Here is a 26,868-nt window from a genome sequence, read left to right on the forward strand (position 1 = left end):
TTGAAAAAACCTTGAATGAACTATGTCTTGCCTCACTTTACGTATACACACAAAGTTTGTGGCTTCACTGCCTCTGATAGTAGACGTTTTAGTTAAATAAGGCCATTCTTTAAACATACATTTGTTTATCTTGTCCTCAGCACTCTTGGTAATGTATCCTTACTGAGAGTGATCTCTGTGCTGCAGTGATGAATAAAGGGGTACATGATCCCGTCTCTGTTATGTTGAATGACTGAGGAGTGTGAGCGCCATCTTGTGGGCAAAGGTTTGATGTGCATATTATCTGGACACAGGAAAGGGTTGGACAAGATGCGTTTCATGAAAAACAAGACTTCGGTCAACGTTAAATTTATGTTTATGTCGTTCCACAAAATGTGAGTTCAATGCAAGCAATCAAGATATTTGCACAGTTAACAAAGCTGCAATGCCCACAGAGAAGCAACATGAAGAATAGATGAATGTAATTAAAGAAACACCGTTACAAACAAAACCAAAGTGTATATTATAGATAAAGTGTGGATTTAAAGAAAGAAAAGGGGAAGTATCAAAAAAATATTGAATTCTGTGCAGTCATTTTCTTAATGCGTTGACATTTCTTTTCTCTTTTAAAGTTGTTAAGAAACACAAAGGTGGCAACCAAATCAGTTTATTTTTCTCTATTTTAAATCTCATTTGTTAAATATAATGCTTTGTAAAGCTTCAAGTTGACTGAAGCTTGAGTTCTTTATGTAAATAGGCAATCCAGTTGTCATAACTAAATATCAATATTTCATGCGTTTGGTTTATGGCTACCTTTGGGCAGATCACAACTCATTGTGTGGTCTTTTCAGAAGAAGTTAACTGGTAAATACAGGTCTACTGGTTGGGATGTTCTGTGAGGCAGGACTGGTTCGTGGTCTGCTCTGGTATCCCCAATGTTTCATCATTTACATATAAACAAAAACTCTCTGTGCATGTGGATGTTGACACACTGGTGTTTTTGGACAGAATGTGCAAATAGAGCTCTGTACTTTGGAGTGATGGTCCAGTGTCTGTTTGTGTCGGGATACCAGAGAATGGCACTAGTTTCTTTGTCCTACTTATGTTTGCTGCTTTTGGACTTTCAGCTGGGCTATGGAGGTATTTTATGTTTCGTCTCTGATGCGCGTAAATAACTTCTCTCTTACTTGAGGTTTGTTTTAGTTGTGCAGTCTTACTTTTAGAGCGTTGTGAGTACATGTGCCAGGTGGAGCATTGTCCTTTTTATTTACTTTATCTAGATAGAAGAGAATATCTCTGCACTGTACATGTTTGTTGTTGTGGTGAGTGAGAAGAGGACAGTTTCTTAAACTCTAACTATGTTTTCCTTCTGCCCGCTGTAGCTCCAGCCTCAGGCCCGGTGTTCCTGTCCGGTCAGGCAGCCGCCATCGTTCTGAGGAGACACAAACGCTACAACACTGGTGTGTTTGAGGAGCTGCTGGAAGGCAACTTGGAGAGAGAGTGTATAAAGGAAGTGTGTGACCTGGAAGAGGCCAGGGAGATTTTTGAGAATGATGAAAAGACGGTGGGTATTTATTTTTGCATTCACATATTCTTGTTTTTACTGGCTGTACTCACCGGCGACTTTACTCTTTATTTTAGATGGAGTTCTGGGTGGGATATGTAGGTAAGAACGTCTTTAATAACACTTCTCCCAAAATGTCACAGTGGTGACTGTTTGTTTAATGTGTCTGTTGTGATCACAGTCAGTGACTGTATAACTGTAAAACCTTAGACGTTCTATGTTAGCATGTTTCTCTTTTTACTTTCCTCCCTGAGTAAACGTTGCTTTATAAAAGTACTGATGAGATGACTGTCTGCTGAGGTCTGTGTCTGGATTTCTTTAGATGGGAATCAATGTAAATCCAGCCCATGTCTGAACCAAGGTTCATGCAAAGACCACCTCGGCTACTTCACCTGCACATGTCCGTCTGGCTTCACTGGCCGGACCTGTGAGATTGGTAAGTGAAAGCTGTGTGGCTCGATTTAAAAATGTGATTCAAAGAAATTCGATTTTTATGTTACATGATCCGATGTTTCTTAGAATATGAGATCAGAGCTGATCAGATCTTAGTCTCAAAGGATAAACAGCCAGACACTATTTTTCCCCTTTCTTCTGTTTCTAAATTAAATCAATGGCTTGCAGCGTCAGTCTGGTTTTAGGTCCCAAAATTAGATTGTCTTTTTGGATATTCTAAAAACAGCAGTCAAAGTGCCCTCTGAGTAGTGACTGCATTTACCTGAATCACACCTTTACCTGACAGTGTAATAGGTGCACTTAAAGGATAGATTCACAATTCAAATAGCAGTTATGTTTAAATGTGAACATTGAAACAAGTTGTAATCATTCCTCCGGTCCGTGCTGGCCATCAAGAGATCCCTTTCTAATGCACTCAGTGTGATCGGGGACGAACTCTACAACCCTTGTTCTGACACTTAAAAAACATAAAATATACAGAAGTTACTGTATTGTATATATGTAATAAGAGTGGTAACAGATGGGTTTGAATTAACGATGTGGGTTTTTTTCTCCTCAGCTATAACAAAAAGGTGTGATGTGCACAATGGGGACTGTATGCACTTCTGTGAATCAATGAGAACCTTTGGAGCAAAATGCTCCTGTGCGAGAGGATACAGGCTGCTGCAGGACGGACTTAGCTGTGAACCAGAAGGTATTTAGTATATATTCAGAATTGATTACCTCCTAACTCCTGACTCTTAAATTCCACAATGTGACTCCTCCTTTCTCACACCACCAGCTGAATATCCGTGTGGCAGAACTGCCCTGACAGAGGCAAGTGCAGTATACACGAGGTCTCTGTTCGGCCGTGGGAATGCAAGCCTGCAGAACACCACTTCACTGACCAGCATCAACACTACGACACCCCCTCACTCAACTCCAGCCGGTACACCAGTGCCTTTTACTGCTACAAATGACTCTTCTGTGGCCCGGCGGGTTTACCGTGATGCTGAGGTCCCAACTGAGGAGCCGCCTCGGCCTTTTAAACGCATTGTAGGTGGTGAGGTGGTAATCCCAGGAGAGATCCCATGGCAGGTATTGTATGGAAGTACAAGTATTTGATGCATGTAAGGCTTTGTTACAATACAAGAGGGAGAAGAACAGCAGCATGTTCTCACTCTCTTGTAGCTATTCACAGCTTTTTTCTCTCTTTGTTGTTGTACTCAGATAGCCTTGATAGAGCGACCCAGCGGTCAGTTATTTTGTGGGGGCTCCATTCTCAGCGAACGGTGGGTCGTCACTGCTGCTCATTGCCTGGTGGAGGCAGCAGGCTCCTTCCTCATCAGAGTAGGTAAGATTGACTGCCACCAGCTACACCGCTGTAGTTTCACCTCAGCTAAGGCCAGATGGAGCTCTATGTACAGCAGAGCCTGAACGATTAGTCGATTCATTGATTTGTCATCTGTTTTGATAACTGATTAATTGTTTGAGTCAAGCAAAAAGGACAAAAAAATACCTGGTTCTAGCTTTTAAGTTGTGAGGATTTGCTGCTTGTCCTATTTGATAGTAAAACAGACATCTTTGCGTTTCGGACTGTTGGTCTGTCAAAACAGGCAATTTCAAAACCTCATCTTTTTTAACATTATAACACTTTATAGACAAATTGATTAATCGAAAAATGATCTGCAGATTGATGATCAAAGATTATAGTTATTGCAGCCCTAGTGTAAAGTTGTTTATTGTTATCCTTGAAATAATTCTTAATTTCATGTATTTTATTACACTTACAAGGCAAATTATTTTGCCATCTACTTTTAGACATCCACTGCATATGTTTTATTTAAGTAAATTTCTAAAGGGATTCAGTTATGTCTAATTTCTCCACCCCTGCAGGGGAGCATAACATCGACATCAACGAGGGCACAGAGCAGGATTATGAAGTGTTGGAGCAGCACATACACCCACGCTACAATGGCAGTGTGAGCTTGTACAACCATGACATTGCCTTGCTCTACCTCAAAAGCCCCATCGTCTTCTCCACAACAGTCCGACCCATCTGCATAGGGCCCAAGGCTTTCACCGAGGCCCTAGTGAAGGAGTCTTCCCCGGCCACGGTCAGCGGCTGGGGCCGAACGCGCTTCCTCGGATTCACAGCTGACACTTTGCAGAAAGTCCAGGTTCCCTTCACAGATCGGACCGAGTGTAAGCGGAGCAGCAGTGCCAGGATCACTTCAGTCATGTTTTGTGCAGGATACAATAATGAGGCCAAGGATGCCTGTCAGGGGGACAGTGGAGGTCCGCACACTAACAGCATTCATGACACGTGGTTCCTCACAGGCATCGTGAGCTGGGGGGAAGAATGTGCAAAGCAAGGGAAATATGGCGTGTACACCCGGGTGTCCCTTTATTATCGCTGGATAAACCATGTTATGGGATTAACTAAACGCAGGTTGGCATTTGATGTGGAAGACCCTGACCCTGAGATTTAAAGATGATAGATTTTAAGAATAGAACGGGTCAACGAATGCTCAAATCTTTTTTTTTTTTGCTGCTTCACAGGAAGGGGTTAGACATACACAACTAATAAATAATGTGTAATTTATATTTTCTGAATGACTATTAAATTCCATCGAACCAATACAGGAGCCGTCTCCATCGTAAATAATGCACTTGAAAAAAAGATACTCTTATGATGTGATATGTCTTTACCGTATGAAATAAATATCATCAAAATCATGTCATACCTACAACGCACTGACTGTGTACAATTAAAAACGCATCACTCCCATCTGCTGGTAAATAAATGTTATACAAGTATTCAGAAACAGAGAAAATCTGCATGGCTTTATTATATAAGTCAGCTTCCATTAAAACAAAAATACAGAAATAAGCGTGCATGAAAAAGCACAGTCTTAGTGTTCAGTCAAACATTTCACTGTGTAAAACCATGTGAAACAAGTACTGAATTATTTCAATTACCAAAACAATTATTGCAATGAATAATTATTTTTTACAGAGCTGAAGCTTTACAAAAGCGAGCCAGTTTAGAACAGTGACTGTCTAACAGTACAGAGCTGCTCAGTGTTCAGCTGCCATGCATTTTCACCTTAAAGAAACATTCAGCAAGCTCAGGTTACTCGGCTCATCAGGGTAAATCATATTGTTTTGTTTTCCAATCTGGAAAATCTGTGCAAATTCTGCAGCATTTTGGATTAAAGTTACAAAGAAACGATCTGATTTAGTCAAATAAGCTAAAAAGAAATAAAATGCGTTTTTGGTGCGCAGCCTAGCTTAGCTCCTTTTAAATATATGGAAATGTAATTTCATTGGGAGCTGCACAGATACCTCACAATATGAAGGAACAACATGACAGTAAAATAAATAAATGAACAACGAAGCAGCCCCCTGCTGCTTCCTACACTCATTTGCATATCAAACATAGTGACTCAAAGGCAGCCCTCTGACTGGGTCTCGATTTGATGTGGTAAATTCATATAAGTCTGCAATCAATATTTAATTAGGCGTTCAACACAGAGGGTACATTTCATGTCGGTTGTATGATCCCTTTTAATGGGGAACCCGAGATTAACTGCGCTGTACTGGTGAGGAGAAAACAATCTGCCTCTGTGATAGAGGGGAACGCGGCATAATCTCTCTGTCTTCTGCTCTGCCTCGCTCTCCCTCCTCGATGCTGCGGCACACACTGAGGAATACTCTGACATCAATCTTTATCATGTGTCCTACATTACTGTCGTTACTATGACATGTCTGCTGCTGCCTGCATCTCTTCACACAAAGAAATAGCAGCATGAGTAAGAGAAAATACACAATGACGGAGGTAAAGCAGCAAGAAGAGCACACATTCAGTAGACAGTAGGTGGATTTAGGTCCATCCACCATTTTTAAAGTGCCTTTTGAATATTTGTGAGGTCAGGTTGAAGCAATAACAGAGCAGTTGATTTTGCAAACAGTACATACAAGAGACTCTAAAAGAGCAGGAATAAAAAAGGCATTATGGCATGGCACATTTTGGCATTCTAACTCCTAGACTGCACAGAAGAGTGTTGCCTTCGGGAAAAATGTAATTTAAGAAAAATACAATGAAGTAATTCAATGGACAAATGTCAACTAACTACACAAAGATGAAACACTAAAGGTACAACAAATGTTAAAATGTATGTATATGTACAAAAGTCTCTGCTTTAAGAAATGTTTCAGGCAAATCCTGGGCTCCCATCCATCCAGCACACACTGAGACAAACAGGAACACACACTCTGAGATACTAGCATCTGGAATACTGTTTGGAATGAGGAAGGGTCCACAGATTGTGAATTGACAAACTGCTGAAGCAGCAATCTCACATCCTGACTGTATGTGTGTTACAGATGGATTCTCCTCACCCATCAGAGAAGAGGATGACCAGTCAAGATGCAAGATTCAGCTTTTGATTGTCTAACGGGGCTAAACAGGTCCTGAGCCTTTGCACTGGTGCCACTTCACATCTTCACTATCTCAAAGCACTGAACCAGTAGATTGTCCAACGTAAGCTGGAAGAAAATCAGGTCTGTAGATTCCCACATTTTTCTCTTCAATGATTGATCTGTGCTGGAGAAAGCAGACGTGACCGGGGAGTGAGGCGTGGTCGGCTGATCGGTTATGAGACGGCTATGGCTCAACTTGTTCCTTCTGTCTCTTCATCGTCAAATGTCAGATTCAAATTCTGTGCTTTCTTCTCTACGGGGAGCTGAGCTTTCTCGCCTTCAGGTTCACTGGGTCTGCAAGAAAATATACAGACTTTTAAAAAGATAATCAATGTTTTAAAAAAGTATGGCTCAGCCTTATATTGTCATCTTGTAAGAGCGTGTCTTTTCTTTACCCCGTAGTCTGGATGTGTGTCCTCGACTGCTGTCGACTAGAATCATCTGCAGGCTGGAAACTGCTATGAAGCCCTCCTGTCGCCTGCTCAGGTTCTTTACCAGCCTAAAGGATGAAGAAGACCAGGAAAGGGTGAGAAGGAAAAAGGGATTGAAATTAGATCAATAAAGTTGTACTTTTACTTTTTTTTAGTATCTAACTAAAAACAGAAAAACATACCTTATGTAGCTACTTTGGCCACATATGGGATAGTTTGGCTGATAACGAAGCCACCCTGACGGACTAGTTTACCTCACATTATGTGATAACTCACCAGCGTCCCTTGTTGTCTTCAAACTGCAGTTGAATGACGTCTCCACATTTGATGGTGATGCTGTCTGGTCCATTTTGAAGGCAGTCAGCCAGAGACTTGTATCTACCTGGAGACTAACACAAAAGGAACATTTTCAGGAACATTTTCAGGAACAAGGTAAGTAAAGATTTATGTATGTATGTAGTAAAGACTTGAAAATTGCTTCATAATGAAGGCAAGAATTCCATAAATATTCATAGTATAGTATGTCATATATAAAGCCGTAATATACTATGCCATAAAATGTCACAGTATATTATGTCATGAAAAAGTCATAGTATAGTATGTCGAGAAAAGTCATATTATAGTATGTTAAAAAGGTGTAAAAAACAAAGTCATAGTATAGCATGTCCAAAAAAGTCAGTGTCGAAAAAAAGAAAAAGTAATGGTATAATATGTTAAAGAAAAGTCATAGTATAGTATGTTGAAAAAAGTCAGTATAGAATGTCAAAAAAGTATATTGAAGTGATTTTAAAAGTCTCAATATAGTATGTCGAAAAAAATCATAGTATAGCATGTTGAAAAAGTGATAGTATGGTATCGAAAAAAAGGTCTCACCAGTTGCACCAAAACCTCCTCCTCTGTGTCAGATGGGTGGAAGGCCTCCCGACCTCCAGACCACTCCTCCAGACCCTCGCAGATGTCTACCGAGTGATGAGCTCCGGGCCAACCTGTGGAACACACATTACTTCGGGTTGTTACAGGTGTTGATGAATGCTTTCGTCCAAACACTACACCTTAAAGGCACCATGCAGATACTTAGTCACTCTATTGACATTATAAAGACCCCTTTGTCACTGACTGGGAAATTAACAAGAACGTTGAATCAAAAGCTAATCTCAGTAGTTGGACCCTTTTCCCCAAAGTTCCTCGATGTCCCTGGTTCTTCAGATCAAAGTACACTTGAACTGCTGAGGGGAGGGGAGTCAAATATCTACATTATGAAGAAAATCAGCAGCAATGTACAGCAGTACAATACTGTGGAATGCAAGTAGGGTTTGCATCAATTACCATAACATGTCCTGTGATTTAGTTACTAAGTATCTACTTGATGGTGGAATAAATGTGTGTGGTCCAGGTTTACTCACTCTTGCGGTTGTGCTGGTGTTTAGGGGAGTGAGCCTGGGGGTCTGGACTGCTCCTCCCCGACTCAGTGTCGTCTGAGCTCACTGACGCCCTCTGCTGTTTGCTGGGGTAACAACACGAAATAACATGCGTCATCAAACGCTCAGTCAGCAGACACACTCAGGATAGATGTTATCCTCAGCCACACAATCTAGGGTCAGCTCTCACTTCCTGAAACTGATCCATACCGTCAACATTATAGCTGGCCCCAGATCAGTGTCAAGGAACAACTCTGTCCTGTTGTTTCTCACACAGCCATGACCTTTCAGGCACCAGCCATACAGCAGCACAGAGCACAGATCAGCCACGTGCAAGCCTATCTGTAAATGTAGGGAGCAGGACTCAGACCACTGATGCAGTGTTCACACATGGTTCGCTGTTCAAGATCTGGTCTCGTTTTTATAAAAGATACAAATTTAGAGATTTGGTCACTTAGTAAGAATGCTTCTGGAAAGCAATTCATACATGTCGCTTGATTAGATCTAAAAAAAACAAGCCCCATCTTTAAAACCAGCTGTCATGAGGAAATTAAGAATATTCATGGAATGAAAAACAAAACTCTACTTTTTGTTCGCCCTTTGCATTACATGCAAAACAGCAAATCTGAGATGCAGAAATGATTGTCTTTGGATAGCATGTTAGAAATGCCATGGAGGAGCTGCTAAGACACAGGCCTTTCAATGCGGGGAGGAAGTGAAGGGGTCAGTTATGAACCAGGATGGAGGTTATAAAAAAGAGCTTGCAGGTGACGATCAGTATGCAAACACAGCAGCCCTGGGTTTTTGGTCCCCAAGCCAGGCCAGGTGGTTCATGCCAGGGCGAGGCGAGCCAGGCTGAGTTTACCACTGAGCATTAGGGAAGGTCAGTGGCGCTGGGGGCGGTGGAGGGGGCGCGGCCGGGGCCGCTGCCGGGGGCTTCGGGGACGGGGGCTCCGGGAACGCAGGCACAGAAACGCGTCGGCCGATAGAGAGACAAAGTCCAGCCCCGGCAGACAGCCCCTGGGTACCCCTCTGGACGGCCGCATGCCCCTGCAGGTGGGGGATGGGAGGAGTGGGGATAGGCAACCAGACAGCACTGGACAGAATGGGGCCTGCGCCCGTTCTCGCACACCGCTACACACAAAGCTTCTACCAGGGCGACGCCAAATGATATCATCACATTCACTCAAGCTGTGATCAAATATGAAAACTCTTGCAGATAGTATAGTGCCGTGAATGCATGTGTTGCGTATTCCTGTGTGTGTGTGTGTGTGTGTGTGTATGTTTGTGCAACTATAGCCTATAGTCATGCACCTAACACAAAGCTGTGAATACTGTAACTGTAAACAACCAGTAAACACTGACCTCTCGGAGAGTGGTGGAGGAAGCTGCATGTGTCCAATCATTTGGCCGTGTTGATATGCTTCATCTATGAAAAGAGAAAGAAGGCTTTGTATTCAAATTCCAGTGCAGGTTTGATTTTAAACTAATATTCATTTTGTCAGGAGTTGTGTCCCTTCTGCTTTACCAAAGCAGCCCTAAATAGAACTCCTCACTGAACACTTCGTATAGATGTGTGTGAATAAACCTCAGTGTGTGTTTTCGTGCATGCAAGTATATGTAGTGATAAAGGAATGGGCAAGAATGAGTATATATGACTATATGTCCACCATATTTCTTTCTTTTTTTCTTGTGATATGAAGATGTGGAGATCGTGAAAACTAATTTCATTCCTGGGACGGTAAAGACATTCTATCTAGTGAATCAAAGCACAAAGCACCTCCACTTCCACAGACATCTCATGCTGTCTGGGGTTTGTGTAATGGAGTTGAAAGCGCAGAAGCTAGTAAGTGGAGCTTTGCACATAGGCCCAATCCAAATGTCCTGATTTCATGTGTTTTTATATTTCATCTTTAATCCTTAATGTCTCTGAGTAAATGTAATATATCAGGCTGAACACCCATGTGCCGTCCTCTTTGTTTACCTTTTTTTTGTCTCTGGCTTCCACTGGTCACCCCCTGTTTACCGTCACATTGCTATGAATTGTGGGTAATTCTGCAGAAATGCAGTTTTACAGAAAGTGTTCATAAAACGCTCAAAATGTCTGCGAGGGATCTTTCAAACACTCAATGATTTGACAGTGACAGCCCTAAACCCTCACGGACTTTGTGGGGACGCGCATCAAAGTCTGTGAGTGTGGAGATTGGGATTGGGCCTTAGATTCTTTGTCCCACATTAACTTCAGATGTTTACAGACCTCTAAGCAGCTTCTGCTGGTTCGTCAGGATTCTGCGAAGCTCGTTGAGCCAGGCCATCTTCACCTCCACTGAGGGAGCCTGAGAGACAACAGAAACGGCATTTATTTACCTTGGACAGTACACATTAATCACAATTTAAAAGAAGACGGAATGAAACCGTATAGTTTTACCATTTTTGTGCTTGACATATTGATTATCAAAATATCATTTCATTTTCTGCCAAATAACTAATTGACTGATTGTTGCAGCTCTAGTTAATAGGGACTTAAACTACAGTAAGAGTAAGAAATGACCAGCGATGTACTGTATTTAAACTACTGGAAACGCTAGCATTCAACTTTTTCCGCCTCCTTACCTGAACCTCATACACTTCCTCCCTGCCACTGTACCAGATCTCAAACTTCTTCACATCTCCCTTGACGTTCTCTGTGATCCCCACAGCTGTCATCTGCCAAGACACATACACTGTTTACACCGATACACACACACACACAGACAGCATTAGAACGAGCAGCACAAACAGCACATCGTACCTCAGACTTACATCATGTAACACATCTGTCCTGTCACAACACAAACACACACCTCCGCTGTGTGACTGCTTCCTCCCCACATCCTCAATAATAAATCAAGAGCAGGAGCAGCAGCTGTTGGTGGGACACCTGCTGCGACACCCTCCACACATCAACACATATAACAAAAGACGTCTTATAGGAATACACCAGGTTCCGTGGCCAGCTGGGCAACTTAAACGCGTTAAAAGGTAATAACACAGACACCGACATGAACTAGGTGTCTCCAGTAGATAATTAACTAAATTACGTAGCGCTAAAACCTAATTGTAGATCATGCAGGACACTCTAACAGCAGTCTGCAGCTCCTTCAGTGACCGGCTGCTTCACCCGCGGTGTGTGAAGGAGAGATACTGCAGGTCCTTCCTCCCTTCCTCAGACTGCACAACCAACACTGCTCCCAATAGACCGCACATAACATACAGGAGGTTACTCATTCATGTGCAATATCAATGACAACAATGTACGTAATGCAATATAAACACTTCATACTTCATATGTGCAATAATGTGTATTATATTGTCTTTTTAGCTTTTGTTACTTTTTTGCGATTTACTTATTTACTAAAGCTTTACTGTTCGATTTATTGTACTTAATTCTCTTTTGTTTTTTACCGATGTCTCTTGTTGCACTGTCCACTTTGCTGCTGTAATCCTACAAATGTCCCCGCCGTGGGACTAATAGAGGATCATCTTATCTTATTAGTGACAATAACATGAGTGATTGTATGTAATGACTTTTAACAAATGCAATAAACCGTTATATTAAGTTATTAGAGTTACCGTAACAGTTTTTTGAAAGTGGCAAGCAGGAAACCATCGTCAGTATTTATCTATAGCATTGCGTTTTCTAACTCTACATAACCATGTTAATAGTGTACTCTATAGTGAGCAGTACATTTTGACGAATAAATCACCATTGTCACAGGTGTAATGTATAAATACATATTATATATAATATAATATATATCTACACCTATCTAAGTCTCAAAATTGCACTGTAGAACATTTAGCCAAAGTATTATATACTACTATATGGACACACAGTGCATACATTTCACACTTACAGTGGCATTCTTATAAATAAAAGCAGAACGGTATGTTTGAGAGGTACCAAATAAAGAGACGCATTGAGAAGTTTACCCACAAAGGCAGGCTGTAGATAATATTCCTCATGATGTGTAGTGCTAATTTTACCAACCTCCTACTTTAAAATGACGTAATCTTGGCTACATTTAAAATGACAAAAGAATTGAGCTTAACAGCTGACAGAAGATGTCATTTCCTCACACTTGAGACACCATGAGTCACTTTCTGTTCCAAAAAGGCCGGTGTACTCCTCTAAGACGCTCACAAACAAAGACACGGACCAACCTTCAGACAGTGCTTGAAGCTGTACGAGGGCGTCTTGTCGCTGCCGTCTCCGTGCTCCTCCCTCCGTTTGCAGAAGAGCAGAGCTCTCTCGTACAAGAAGAGGTGTCTCTGCATCGGCTTGAATCGAGCCAGCTCCTTCATGCGCGTGGGACCTTTCTTATGGCTGATCCACACGCTGAAGGAGCCCTGCATCAACACGCGGCCCAGCTCGCAAATGTCACCCTGCATATAACAGAGAGAGGACGTCATTAGAGTGAGCCTCTGTTGTAAGTATATTCTCTGTAGAAATGTACGGTAGAAGAAATTGAGTTTAGGAGTTGAGAACGTTCACCTCATATCCCGTGATGGCTATCTGATGCATGGAGTCATTGACTGATTTGAGCAGGTCCAGCATTGCAGTCAGTGCACCCTGCAGTTCTGAAGACCCCTCGCAATCTGTACTGTATTTGAGAAGTTCCTGAACACACAAACAAAAGAACAGACGTGTAGGAAAGTACATGTAAAACACAGTAGCTAAACAGCGCACTCTAGTGGTAAGGGCATATACACAACATTTGAGGTAAAGTAAAGAGGGAATCTGAATCAATTGCTACATTATCCACAACTATCAAACACATGAATGCAGTTTGGGACAGCTTCCTGAATGTTGATTTTTTTTTAAATTGAATTTGGATTTTCATATCATTTAAGGGCATGTCATGGAAAGTATAGCATGGAATAGCTTGTCTCACATACACAATGTAGGGGATTGAGATCATGTGTATGTTTGTGGTATGACACCACTCTCTGTCTAACCTTAAGCAGCAGCTGGTACTTGGTGAGGCGTTGGACTGGTTTCAAAAGGTAGGAATCCAGGCCCAGTTTGTGCTCCAGCTTTTTCTGACACTCCTTCAGAAAGAAGACAAATACAAAGAACAGTTCATGTAATGTTGGTCAATGACAGATCACAGCTTTATAATTGTTACTGTAAAACTAAACTATAGTCTAGAACTGTAGAAGTACATATTTCAGTACTTGAAATATTGTAAAGCTATCTTGCATGAAACCTAAACAGATCACAAAAAAAATTGCTGTTTGAAAAGGAAAGCCTGGCAAAACTGACCTGAAAGAAGCCGCAGTCTGAGAATTGTCTCCACAGCGCCTCAGAGCGTGGCTTATTCTGACAGTAGCATTCATACATTTGGAAACTCTCTTTCTAGGGAGGCAGGAAAGAGAAATCTGTTTGACAAATGTGGCAAGAAGTTATGCAAGAATCATCAAAATGTAAAGAAGCTACACAACATAACATAATATTTATCATCTCACCCGCTCCAGAAAACAGGCTCCCACACTTTCAGGAGCCTCCAGGCATCCCTCCAGGTCCTGAAGGAAAACCCTGCATTCCCAGAAAGGTCAAGAATTGAATCTCAAACAGCTTAACCCATACATCGGGGTTAATACAATAACTGTCTCTTAGGGTCTCAGCCAGCACCGGTCTCATTTGACTAATCCTTTCCAGTGTTTTGCAGATATGCAAAGCCTTTTTTTATTTACTTTATCTGCGACCAATCCATGCAAAAACTGTATTTATCAAATCCATCTGGTTTTATATTCCTTCCTTTCCCCAAAGAGAGTTGGTTGTATCTGTGGCACATCACAAAATCACACGACAGGAACCACTTGAGCTATCAAAGGATCTCTCTCAGTACCACACATGTATTTCCAGCTACTGTAACCTGGCTCAACAAACAGAGCCAAGGACCTCAGCAGGAAGGCCCACTCACGAAGAGTAGAACCCTGTTTACAGCAATTATTTACTAGCTTGCAGTCTTCTTTGTCCCTGCCTTTGCTGGCACATCGCTGCATGTATTAAAGTGTTAGTAAAAGAAAAAAATACTCTGTTAATATGTTAAGCTATACACCAATGGACCACCAAATCAATATATTGCTAACAGTCAGTAAACATTGGAACCACATTTGTCTCCTTACAACAATGTGTTTTGAATTGTTTGCATATTTACTTGTGTGATGCGAGTCATTGATGATAACTCACCTGCTGTGAAAGTTATAGATCTCAGGCATGTTTCCAAAGAGGATGTCCCTCTTGCTGCGCAGGATCGGAGGCAGAAGCCCCGACTGTGCTGGATTGTCCATCTCAGCCCTGTATCCCTGCAATATTTAATCATAGCAACATAATTAAGGAAATATAAGGTTATTGCATATGCAATACTACCTGGAGTTATTTATTCAACAACACACTTACACATGGGAGAATTAACCATATGGTTTTTCTATTTCTATGTGATGTAAAAAGTAGGGGAGAAGTGTGTTTTCTCACCAGCAAAACTGACAGCAGCTCCTCCACATAGATCCTCTCTGTCTCTATTAGTTCCCTCATCACATGACTGTGACACAAACACCACACACAAAGAGAAGTAGACAGAGGAGAGCCAGGGGGCATTATTAGCGGTGAACAAAGAGAATCACAAAGTAAACAACATGAAGAGCAGCACTGAGGACAGACAGGTGGGTGGACAGATGCCTCCTCCTCACCGCTTCAAGACTTCAGGGCTGTCCTCTCCATCCAGAACGTAGGACACGCAGCTCCGGCTCTCCTGGTAGTCGTGCATCACCTCGATCTGAACACACCACAGATGGACAACACTGACTCTTTCCATTTGGATTTAGACAAAATGTTATTATACTGAACAAAGTATTGGACCATAGATGAAAAAATGATGAGATAATAAACATGTTGGGGTTCAATACAGCTGTGATAGTGGAAGGAAATTAGGGCTGTCACGATGTCAGACTTTCACTACACCATTATCGTAGATCATTATTACATTTCTAAATATGAATTCCTGATGGAAATAAACAAATAAAACAAATAAATACAAGTTTTTCATCTTTCCTTACTTTTCTAGAGTTGGGGCTCTTTCGGGACGCTCTCTTCCCGGGCAGAGAGAGGTCGAAGGTGAACTTCAAACCATCACCTGTAAAAGCCAGATCGTCATACGCTATATATTACCATGTGATCTGATGAGGCAAAATGATCGCCCTTTGTATGACCTTTTTTTATTATTTCTCAGTAACTTAAAAACAAACAATCAGTCACGATCAACATTTCCGGTAATCAATGCTAACAGGTTTCCACCTCTAAAGGTGCGGCCTGGAACCAGTACGTAAAGATCTAAAGCAATGTTTGGCAGGCCCGTCCTCTTGATCCCCACAGCTGAATCCTTACATGATGGTCCAAGCTCATCTGAGTATTGCGCCTTTGCATGTGCCGTGTTACATTAATGAGTGGCACGCATGTATGTGTGAGCATGCACAGGCGTGCGTGTGCCTGTATGCATGTACCAGATCCAATCGATCAAAGCTAACCACTTTTCCCTTCATGTCCTCTCTTAAATGGCTGCTGTCCCTTCTATCACAGGGGTTCATAATCCCTTTCATTCTTTCTGGTTATAACCCTCATTAGTATGACTTCATTTCATGGATAACAAAACCTTAAAGACATGAATGGACATATAAAAAAAGCTTATTTGAATGTTCACTCAATGGATGGAGACGCTTTCAGTGGATATAATAGACAAAGAAAAACGCACATAGAATTAATTGGGTACCACTGTACTGTATATGGTTCACTTTCTGCAACTTCCCTTGAGTGACAAAGGGAGATGAAAGGTTCTTTAATGTCCATGAACCACATAGGGCTTTATAGCAGCTATCCTGCCTAATAGAGCAGTCAGGTATCTCCCAGCAGACTGATTAGACCTTCTCCCCTCGTTCTAGCTGGTTTGTAAAGGTGGCCTGCTAACCCCAAAGCCCATTCAGGAACACCTTAGGCTTAAACAGTGGGAACCTGTGATGTGTTAATTTAACCATGGTGCCTAAAGGAAAGACGCAAGGGGGGGGGATGGTACCAGAGGGCTGGGACAAGACCCCATACCGGGCCCTGGGAAACACGGGAGGGTCGGTAGGGAGTCGGCTGATTTTTAGGAAGCTCACTGAAGACATAGGCTGTTTATTTTACTGCAACGAAAAACATTATTTAAGTGTGAATGAATGAGCTGACACAATCACTATTTCAACAATTTCTCTGTGTGTGTGTGTGTGTGTGTGTGTATGTGCTGTACCATGTTTGGGGGAGAAGAGCGGGGACTTGGAGCGAGGTGGGTTTTCAGCCCTTGGGGTCACCAGTTGGATGGGTCGTACATGTTTATCAGCCAGCTTCCTTAGACAAGCCTGACGGCTCTGGATCATCTGCTGCACCGCTGTATGCTTCGCAAATGTTTTCCCTATATGGGCCTGACAGAGAGAGAGAGAGAGAGAGAGAGAGAGAGAGAGAGAGAGAGATATTTGTGATGTAAAATCCAGAAACAACGCTGATATTGAGAACGAAAATGGAAAATGAATCAAAGTCACAGTGTAAACAGATTTTTTGTTGTGGTCACTGACCTGCAGCTGAGGTGTGATGACAGCTTCGTACTCGATGGCCAGGATATCAGGTCCTGAGCTCAGCATGGATGGCGCCCCCTCAAGGAACCTCTCAATGTCCCTCAAAGCAGCCTGGGCCCCCTCTTTAGACTGGTACTTATCTACCAGCTGATTGGCCAGCAGATACGCTCCATCGTCACACCAAGTTTGAGCCTGAAGGTGGAGAACACGCGTGTATCACTGTAAAGAAATCAGTGTGTTCTGATGTGTGTGTGTGTGTGTGTGTGTGTGTGTGTAGATGCACATGTCTCAATACCTGTCCAAGACAAAGCAACAGCTGGTGTGTTTGCAGAAGTCGAGTGTGTTTGGTCTTGAGAGCAGCATTGAGTGAATCACAGTAGTGGCGAAGCTCGTTGCAGCGCTGCATTATAAGAGCCATGGCGTAGTGGTGACCGGCTGACAGCTGGTGTCCGTGAAGGATGATGATCTGAGCTCGAGACATCACCTCCTGATAGAGCCAGCAAAGACACACAAGAAGGGAGGAGTCCATTAATTTGGACACACTGCGGTCACCGAGGCTTCAAAGTCCTCTGGCACCCACTATATGTACAGGTTAAGTGCTGTATAAGCGTTTTTGGTTACATTGACCTGTGCATTTGATTCCAGACTGTCCAACCTTTTGAGAGCCTGTTCTGTTTGAGCCAGAGTATCCACAGATATGGAGAGCTCCCTCTCTTGACCCACCAGATGCTCCAGACACAACTCCATCTAAAAATAAAATACACCATCAGACACACACATTAAACATTAAAACTTGAGCCTGAGGATTGGACAAGACAATATCTCATCCAAGTGTTGAAAGTTAAACGATGTTATCCTCTCAGGAGTATGAGCATATGGGTCCAAACACACAACACTTTCATACGTGCGAACATGACAAATATATGAAATCCTTACCTCCTGAAAGCTTTGTTCGTATCTAAGCAACTGCAGGTACTGATGGAGTTTCAGATGATGCTTCTCAAAGAAACCATCGAAGGCTGACTCCATGTCTCTGAGCTGAGCAAGAAGCCTAAAAAACAGAGGGACTTTGCTATACATCTTTAAAGCACTCAGTAAAGTATTTGAGTTTTACAATTTGACGAGAAAATTAAAAATGTGAGACTTTTCTTCTTTTTTTTTTTTTACCTCTGTACCGTCTCCCAGTCCAGCCTCACATCCCACTGGGAGTCATCCTCCTTTCCGGAGGTCTCCAAGCTTGTGAGAAGATGACGACCTTCCTTCGACACGGATCTAATTGCATCCTGTCAAACAGAGGAAAATTTACATAATAAATGAACCGCATTCAAAATAGCAGTTTGTAAACTGCTACTGCTACAGATTAGTATCATTGATGTAATGATGAATGTGTAATGTAGGAAAACATTTGAAACCTTGCCTTGAGTTTCCTGTACTTGTCAGTGTGGGACTCAAGGAGATACTCGATGGCTTTCCCCTCATCACAAAGCTCTGTCTCCGCCAGCTCAGTGCCGAACCCCTGTAACATCTGTGCAATGTCTTTGACTGTGACTGCAAAACTTTCAATAGCCTGTAGAGGAAGAACACACAGACCAGTGAAATGAGAACAATCTTTGGCTCCGTGTCCTCACAGAGAGAAGATACAGATCCCTTGGTGGATTTCTACCCATCAGTGTCCATATAAATAAAAAGGAGGAAAGCAGCAGCTTTATCAAACTGATAAACATCATAAATAAAAGAAAACAACAAAGAATGACACTGTTTATTGTTTAGTCCCACTGTGTTTCAGAATTGATTTATAGCTTACTGTTCGTAAAACAATCCAGTCGCTGTGACAATAGTCCAAAGTTCCTCCAAACTCTGAAGTAAGCTGGTTCTCATCAATGTAGCGCAGCAGGTCGGTGACAGAGCTCAGCATCACCACCTAAAGGTGCAGACGAAATCTGAGAGCTCACAAGGAACACTTTGCACACAAAGCAAAGTCACGAGAGTGGCATGTTTAATTTTTTTCCTTTTATGTATTTCGTTACCTATGGTGTTTTTGAAAAACATAGATTTTCTTTTATTCGGAAAAATAGGTGTGATTGGTCATTAAAACCACTTGCATGTACACAAGGCCGTTCATAATAGTCACAGTCTGTGGAAATGGTATGACAAACATCAGATATTTTTACCATTGATACTTCACAAATTAAGATCACCATAACTATTAGAATCATCCTAAGATAACCCGCTTTATTAGAACTGAAATCAACACGTGTTCTTGGCCGTGTCCACCACAGAACATTTTGACTCATGGAGAGCAGGGTTGGAACAGGAACGAGGTGTACCTTGTTGTGATGTGGGACATGTTTGGTAACTGAGGAGGAGCTGCCTTACTGGCATCTTGAGCATGAAGTCCTCTTGGCTGAAGCGAAAGCCAATATCAGTAACAGTGCGGTGGAAGAAGCTGGTGGGTCGGAGCACCAAGACCAGGTGGAGGTTCCCAGGAAAAGAGGCCTAGAGGAGGGAAGAGAGGTTCACTGTCATACTGGTGATGCTGCGTATGGAGGAAGATACAACTTTGTCTAAGCTCAAGGTGCATCACAGACTATAAGTCCTCTACATACTGGCACAGGAAGAGACATGGGCTGTGAGATATGAGAAGAAAAGCAAAGCTCTCATCCTCCACGTCTGACAGGAGAGACTTCAGGTCTCAACCATTCTGTCAGACAGACCATTACTGGCAGCCTAATGGATTCAGTGTTCAGTCACGTCACCATTTACACATGTCATATGCTGCATCTGGTCTTCTGGTCGTTTCCTGACTTACACAGGCTCTTTAACAACAGTATACAGTCGAGCCAACTGCAGGTGTGGTGATAACTGTAAATAAATAAAAAAGTTAAAAAATAATAAATTCATATTTTATCCACAGTAAAAAAAAAAATGTTGGACTTGCAATAGCATCACCTGCAGCAGGATTTATAAGTAACATCGCCTCTTATTTTATTTTTTGTCTTAATGTATCACCAGTGCATGCATTTGCATGTGACGCAACTTCTGACATTCATTTGTCCAAATAGACCAAGAAGGGTCAATCACTCAAGCTTCCTATTTCAACATGAACATGCATTAAAACGCCACACATCACACTGTTTAGGTTTCACAGACACACCAGCGGTCGCATGACTAAGCAGAGGTGCGATGTGCACCGCAGTGCTACACTCCGCACAGCGGACACAGACGGTGCCGCTGCCGCATTCACCCTGCCCGCACGCCCCCCCAACAAAAAAAAACTTCACCCCAAACTCTTCACACGGTGAATAAAACTAATGAGCAGCTCGTTACCGGGCTCCGGCGGATCTTCGGCATTCCCCGCCGGTAAAAGCAATCAGCCATGGTCGTAGAAGCCATCTCGGTTAAACGTAAGCTCCCGCGGTACAAATCGGTGCCAGGCTACGGTATGCAGCGGACTCCGGCTGCCTGACCACAGCCGCAGCGCCCCTGCTGCAGCTGCTGCCTCTCAGACGGAGGGTGGCAGCGCTGACTGCGATGTTTCCCTCCCGCCCGCCTCCCAGCCTCAGCAGCCCGCGTCATCTCGCAGTTTTTGCTTACTCATTCATTTGCAGCAATATGGCCTTGAACATTCAGTACAGATTGTTTACGCTTCCCTTCAAACTACACACCGCACGGAAAGATACACCAGGCCAAAAAACCATGAGTGTGTGTGTGTGTGTGTGTGCAGAAATAGTCTCTTGATGGGTGCTGTCCAGGTATTGCAGCACCATGGACAGCAACTCATAAACAAAACAGCAGCCTGTGCACACAGCCATATTGCGGCTCACTGGCAATGATTTATATTACATATATATAATGTCTAAACAGTCTAGTCAGAATATTGATGACATACAAACGGTATCGATGATGAAATTAAATGAAAAAATGAAACTCACTGCTATCCTGGCAAGTGCAGTTTTGATTGAGGCCCATGTATCCAATCTTCGGTCTAAAATGATGATAAATTTTACTCCGGGTTGCCTCGCTCTGCAAGAAAAATGAGGCAATTGTAAACAGCTGTAATGTCATTCTGTGCAATCCGTTAGGATTTGGTGATTTAAAGCTAGTAGGCAGGAAAATGAGAAAGGATAACCAGGTGGATTATTCAAATCATGTAATTTATAGTTTTATAATTACGTTAGTTGTTTATCATTCAGAATTCACTGCAACGATTCAATGTAAATTTTCCTAATTTCGTGGGAGAGTGAGGTTTGGACATAGAGGGCATCAGTAGGACGTGTGGCACTATGGAGCAGTGAAGACCAGCTGTGCTCAGAATACAAGCACCGGGCTTTTGGCGCACTGCAGAAAGAGAGAGGGAGAGAATCAGACAGGAATAGATGAAGGAGGACGCACCGAGGGATGAGAGTGAGGTATGTAAAGACTTTGGCTAAAGCTTCCTCTGGAATGTCACTGAAAGCTGAGCACTCCGGGAGGGTGATGATGACACTGGAGTCTTCCCCACGGCCCCCTGAGAAGACAGATATCGGCAATCAATATATTTTTGAGGCATGAAAATACAGCTGGGACATTTTGGTCACTAATGAATCTTATTAAGAAATGACCAAACAAGACCTCACCTGACAGGTATGCCACCTGTTTCTCTATGTAGCCTCTCACCTCCTTCAAGCTTAAAGGGACAGTCACCTCTGGAAGAAGATACACAAATGATTAAGGCTTGAGGGATCACTGGAAAACTGAGGGTCTTCACTACAAACCATGTCCAACTTAAATTGAAAGAATCAGTTGAACAATGTCAGTCATGTCCAAATAGAATGAAGGAGTAATTGTGAATCAGACAGAAGTGAGTGGGCATCTTTTCTGTCTTTCTCTAAAACACCCAGTGTAAGAGTGAATATATTTTGGCTCTCAATGAAGTCACTTCATGGCCTAAATAACGCTTCAAAGAGACGACCACACTGAAGCCTGAAGTCTTGGCATGAAAGTGCTCCCATTTAAAGACAGAGACTCGCACATATAAGCTTTAATCTTACAATAGAGAATTTTATAGAGAACCAATATTCCCTTACTCTAGTCAGCTGATGCTACATACAGTATGTGTTGCATACAGTGGCAGATTTAAATCCTGCATCTGGGGTCAATTAGACAATGACATCATTAAAATGCATTAGCTCATTTACTGTACAGCGTCTGGAGCCATGTTCGGTGCCATTGGAGTTCTTGTCTGAGTGGCCAATAAATGCTCTTACAGAGCAGTCGGTGCAGTTCAAAAGAGGCTTTCATCTGCTCTTTGGTGCACCAAGAATCATTCAGCCAGATGTGTAGAAGACAGACTCGCCAACATGTTGGGACTGTTTACACATGCTCACATGACATTTACAGAAGATTTAATGCACAAATACCATCAAATAAATACTTGCAAGAACATGTAATGCATGCATGCCTGTAGTGGATCATTTTATCGGGAGTAAGGAAAACATTAATATGACTTACCAGCTTTCTTTTCAAACAAGAATTATCAACAACAGACATTTAACAGTATTGAGGCACTAACGTTTTTAAAAACCATACTAAACTAAATGTTCAGCAGTCAATGCAACAGATGAATTAATTTGCTCACAATCAATTGTTTCCTCATCCAAAATTAATAGAAACATTACAAATGAATTGGTGAAGAAAAATCGAAAAACAGAGTCATAAAAAGATGACAGAGGGCAAAAGAAAGCGAGGGGAGGAGGTGTTAATTTCCGTGCGTCGACTGCAGTAACAGTGTCCGTCAGGTTGTCAGGGAGGAAGTAATGAGCTCTACTGGTAAGTGCTGAATATTTGATGTGCGCCTGTAACAGAGAGGAGCTGAGCAAAGCCGAGCCAGAGCAGGACCAAAGGCTGGACTGTGCATACACAGATGCAGGGTAAAGTTACCGTCACACTGGGATAGTTATATAACCATCTATAGCCTGTGTCACAAGACCTTAAGGGAAGTTGTGACAGGTCTTAAACAAATAGATGTCATGTAATTAACATTTCCATTGGGATAACTGCAATTCACTGTCATATTTTGCTGTGGATCATATATATAAAAACCAATGTGTGAGCCAGTGAGATGTAGAGCAGTACGTTTTTAATCGTATAAAAAGGAAGCCAATGTCAAAATTTGATGAACAAATTATTAGTGTAGTTCTGAATCTACTTTTGTTGATGTACAAAAAAACCACACTGAAGCACAAGCACACACACTGCGGCCCTCTACTGTGTTTGATCAAAGGAAGGGCAGCCTGCGCTGCAAACTGCAATGCTGTTAGGAAAACTTGTTGACATACTGTACTCTCCCTTCTCCCTGCCCGACTAACAGCCCGTCCCATGATTGAGTTCTTTTTAGGACGCTGCCACATGAAATGCCTTGTAGTCTGTCAATCAAACAAAGAACTTATGAGCAGTTTAGCATAAATAACTCACTAATACACACAGATTTTAAACAGTTAAAGGTAATCAAAGTGGTAATGCGTCATGACCTTTACAGGTGACATGCAGGATGATTTGCACAGTCAAAAGTTGAATAACCTCCGTTTGCTGCTCAGCTTACACACAAAGAGAAAGAAGAATGTTTGCCGGTGTGGATGGAAACAGGTCCAGACTCCAAGACCAATCCTTTCAGTCTGCATACAAAGTGTATCTCTGTTGTCCAAACAGTGATAACCATCTACACTGATTCTATTTCTAAAAAGGGTTCACCCACGTGTACTTTTAAGAAACGTTTTATTCTTTTACAACATTGAAGAACAGGGGATTTTATTAGGCCTTTTTAACAATTAACAGTGGGGGAAAAACCTCCACAAAATGAGGAGTCAAAGGGGTTTGTATACATTTTATAGGCACCAGACGTCATTAGCGTTCTGTGCAGGAAAAACAGGGAATGGTCTCTTTAAAGAGGAGACGATATTATTTTCTCCACTGACCTATTGATGGTACAGAACAACACCTTACTTACATAGTACAGTACATCTTGGTGAATCATACAGAATGAGAGCAAGAAGAGGCTGGTTCCAAGAGGACATACCCAGCATGGATGTTGTAGTCAGCCTGATTTTGTCGAGACCCAAAAAAGCGGAACATGTAATCCCTTGCTGAGAAAGAAATCCCTTCTTACACATACAAACATGTTCATAGTACACAGAGGCCTAGCCTGATACTGCTTTTAGGTCATGAGATATTTTGCTAGACAAAGCTTTCAATGCTAAGGGGATTAGAGTGGTGGGTGGCTGCATTCTGATAGAAAAGGAAAGAAGAAAATTTTGCGTATTCCCCCCTGCTGGGATACATGAAGACTAGATTGGTTTAAGGCCGGAAAGATAGATAGAAAACGCTAGACGATAACATCGCATATCTTCGGCCGGGCAGCACTTATGATAGTAATGTGGGTATTTGGTTGGAATACATTTTGTAGTTTGTAAAGTGATATTTGACACAAAATAGATCAAAATATTTTGTGCTGGTGAGGGAGGAATATCTTACGTTTCCAATGGGCTACTAGCCTTTGCAGTGTTTCGTTATTTATTCTGATTCATGTGGCTTTCTGTCATATAATACTACATGTTTGGTGTCTATCACGCTGATGTAGAGAAAACTAAAAAAAAAAAGGTAATTATTATGAAGTTAACTCTCTGTGCTCATTCATGCTGAAATCAGCTTTATTGGCTGGAATTTGACTCCGGTTTTTAAGTTGAAGTGTAAGGATCAAAAATTATGCAACAAAAAGCAGTTGAACTGCCAAGTGTTGGAGATAGTTGAAGTGTGCGCACTGTGAATGATTGAAGGGTAAATCAGGTATGTAAGCACTGACAGCATCAAGTTGAAGTGTCGGTTGAAGAGTAAAGGTCAGTGGAAGTCTAGCTGGGATGCAGATATTGAAGACAGTGTAGTTGAGAGTGTGAACAGAGTGAGAGAGTGTAGTTGAAGTGGCAGTGGACGGAGGAATTTGCTTTTACTGCGTTATGGCCTGTTTAGCCTTTGTAGCGTTTGGTCATTCAACATGATTCACGTGGCTTTCTATCATATCATATTATCCGACAATGTGCTATTTACCATACTGCTGTCAGCATAGAGGAATTATATGTGTTCATGGTATACTGTACCAGCTGGAGTACTTGTTCATGGTTTTACACAGACCAAAACCAGAAGATTAAGTTTGTACTCCAACGGGAGAACAGTCTTCTATTGGGGGATGTAAGGCCCTGTGTCATTAATATGGTAGGTTTACATTGAAATGCTCCCATTCTGTAAATGAGCCAAAGAAGGCTCACACACTCGAGTACTATGTACTATGACCCATGAAGTAAATGATGAATCTATGGTTATTGTGACATACAGCAGCGTGTTCTTTATGCTCACCACTGCATCCCCTGTAAGCAGATTAGGACAAACCCAGAGAGAGAGGCTCACATTTCAAACAGAGTGAAGATGAAAATGTTGCGTGGTATAAATAGAAACTCGTCACGGCCTAGTCTCTGTTACCTACAGACCCCAGACCAGGTACACAGGAGACATAAAAGAAGCAAAGTCCCATCAATTAAACAATAACTCATGGCTGCCAAGATCCCAAAGTAATGACATTAGCACGGAGGAGGAAGCCTGGAGGGAGCTGCTCCACGGAGCTGTCAATCACACCAGGAGCTATTTCTGTCCATCATCTTGCCTTCATTCTCAAATTTGTTTTCTGCCATTTGCAACATACACCTTCAGAGTGAGGACTGACTGATGAGGAGGGTAATGTTGTTTGGGATGCTTTTCAAAATAAACTGTCTTTTGGGTAAACAAAAAAACCGTTTTAAGTTCATTACATGATTGTATCAACAAGACCATAACCTTTTTGGTTTTATGTACCAAATTCAGTACCTGCTTTAGGATAAAAAGTGCTGACCGTTTATTAGCCTCGTAACTCAATACATGACACAACAACATACCCTCAATAGTAAAAGCTGCATTATGCACTTTCTGAACATCCATTTTTTTCTTTCGAGTGCATTAGTTGACATGAGCAGCATGTATTTTTCTTCCATCACTGTATCACTCTGATCCAGAACACGTATTGATATTCAGGCTACAAATTATCACTATGAATAAATATCTGTTTATCTGGGCTTAAAATAGTTGAGATAATCCCCGCAGCGGCCCGGTGTTGAGGCAAAGCTGCAGGAACTGGCACATCAATAAAACTGACTAAACTAAGACCCAGAGTGCATTTCTCCAGTTACCTCATGTAACGGTTCTCAGGAGTTACGAATGAACACTGTAGAGCAAACTAAATGGATGTCCTTCTGCTACAGTGCTTTTAAGTTTCAGTCAGCTGACCTGCGCTTCAGTGATGGGAAACAGTTTCAGAGCAGATACAGGATTGCATTCAACAGCCTGCGAGTGGCCACCAGGAGTTAAACGAGGACAGCCAGCATCATGTGTACTCACGCTGCAGAGTGCTCTCCAGTTGGGAGCCCGCCTGCAGAAGGCAGCGGTAGCCCTCCATCTCCCTTTTGGACTCTTTCTCCGGCTCTCTCTCCTCCTGCAGTGAGGTTGGGCCCATTCCCTTCTCCTCCGACACAGGATCAGGCTGGGAGAAGCGACGCCGTCAGTAGTCCGGGCCTTACATCCTCTTTAGAGTCCTACAGGCCTGCACAGCGTTCCTGGCTGGGAGCTACAACAGGGAAACGAATGCCAACCTGCCTGTGCAAGTCCCGAGATCCAGACAGGACAGGCTGCTGCTGGATCTTACTGACCTTGAGCTGCATGGAGTGCCTCCACACTGAGCTGCACAGTTGCAACAGAAAGGGAGACCTGTCCACATAAGCAGAAAAGAGTGGTTTGCTCTTCCGTTGTTGCCCTGACTGTGTGTAATGATGTCTTCCCCTCACACACACACACACAC

The 26,868-nt window shown here is 42.4% G+C and overlaps 2 protein-coding genes across 5 annotated transcripts; one reads left to right on the plus strand and one right to left on the minus strand.

Annotated features, from left to right (window-relative positions):
• Positions 1–1,034: 1,034 nt before the first annotated feature.
• On the plus strand, positions 1,035–4,989 carry f9a (coagulation factor IXa). The gene is made up of 8 exons (XM_031862543.1): positions 1,035–1,119; positions 1,362–1,543; positions 1,621–1,645; positions 1,866–1,979; positions 2,556–2,690; positions 2,778–3,073; positions 3,206–3,329; positions 3,872–4,989. The coding sequence occupies exons 1-8, from the start codon at positions 1,056–1,058 to the stop codon at positions 4,465–4,467; spliced, it is 1,536 nt and encodes a 511-aa protein (XP_031718403.1). The 5' UTR covers positions 1,035–1,055; the 3' UTR covers positions 4,468–4,989.
• mcf2a (MCF.2 cell line derived transforming sequence a) lies at positions 4,804–26,868 on the minus strand. Of its 4 annotated transcripts, XM_031862538.1 has the most exons (30): positions 26,412–26,868; positions 21,572–21,640; positions 21,348–21,462; positions 20,888–20,978; positions 19,332–19,451; positions 18,760–18,876; positions 18,373–18,522; positions 18,123–18,238; positions 17,892–18,006; positions 17,583–17,702; positions 17,251–17,442; positions 16,956–17,147; positions 16,634–16,805; positions 15,411–15,487; positions 15,045–15,130; positions 14,830–14,896; positions 14,545–14,660; positions 13,818–13,887; positions 13,615–13,707; positions 13,308–13,400; positions 12,844–12,969; positions 12,513–12,734; positions 10,923–11,015; positions 10,567–10,645; positions 9,675–9,738; positions 8,295–8,395; positions 7,765–7,877; positions 7,168–7,280; positions 6,856–6,959; positions 4,804–6,754 (listed from the first exon to the last, which is right to left on the minus strand). In XM_031862538.1, the coding sequence occupies exons 1-30, from the start codon at positions 26,524–26,526 to the stop codon at positions 6,714–6,716; spliced, it is 3,342 nt and encodes a 1,113-aa protein (XP_031718398.1). In that variant the 5' UTR covers positions 26,527–26,868; the 3' UTR covers positions 4,804–6,713. The 4 variants fall into 4 exon arrangements, with proteins under 4 accessions (XP_031718398.1, XP_031718400.1, XP_031718401.1 ...); XM_031862540.1 differs by lacking the exons at positions 20,888–20,978; positions 21,348–21,462; positions 21,572–21,640; positions 26,412–26,868 and adding an exon at positions 20,283–20,862; XM_031862539.1 differs by lacking the exons at positions 4,804–6,754; positions 6,856–6,959; positions 7,168–7,280; positions 7,765–7,877 and adding an exon at positions 9,175–9,359 and having other exon boundaries at positions 8,308–8,395.

This window comes from Anarrhichthys ocellatus, unplaced genomic scaffold (assembly GCF_004355925.1).
Source record: "Anarrhichthys ocellatus isolate YVR2014 unplaced genomic scaffold, GSC_Weel_1.0 scaffold27, whole genome shotgun sequence".
Classification (NCBI taxonomy): domain Eukaryota; kingdom Metazoa; phylum Chordata; class Actinopteri; order Perciformes; family Anarhichadidae; genus Anarrhichthys; species Anarrhichthys ocellatus.

What these genes read in the sequence shown, in the direction of transcription:
- f9a (XM_031862543.1), top strand. Translation starts at nt 1,056, where the DNA reads ATGGCACTAGTTTCTTTGTCCTACTTATGTTTGCTGCTTTTGGACTTT. An exon ending in TGGCCGGACCTGTGAGATTG is followed by an intron (nt 1,980 to 2,555) that starts GTAAGTGAAAGC and finishes TTTTCTCCTCAG; the next exon opens with CTATAACAAAAAGGTGTGAT. An exon ending in CAGGAGAGATCCCATGGCAG is followed by an intron (nt 3,074 to 3,205) that starts GTATTGTATGGA and finishes TGTTGTACTCAG; the next exon opens with ATAGCCTTGATAGAGCGACC.
- mcf2a (XM_031862538.1), bottom strand. Translation starts at nt 26,526, where the DNA reads ATGGGCCCAACCTCACTGCAGGAGGAGAGAGAGCCGGAGAAAGAGTCC. An exon ending in ACAGGTGGCATACCTGTCAG is followed by an intron (nt 21,463 to 21,571) that starts GTGAGGTCTTGT and finishes CTGTCTTCTCAG; the next exon opens with GGGGCCGTGGGGAAGACTCC. An exon ending in GCTTCAAGCACTGTCTGAAG is followed by an intron (nt 11,016 to 12,512) that starts GTTGGTCCGTGT and finishes GTGTCTTGGCAG; the next exon opens with ATGACAGCTGTGGGGATCAC.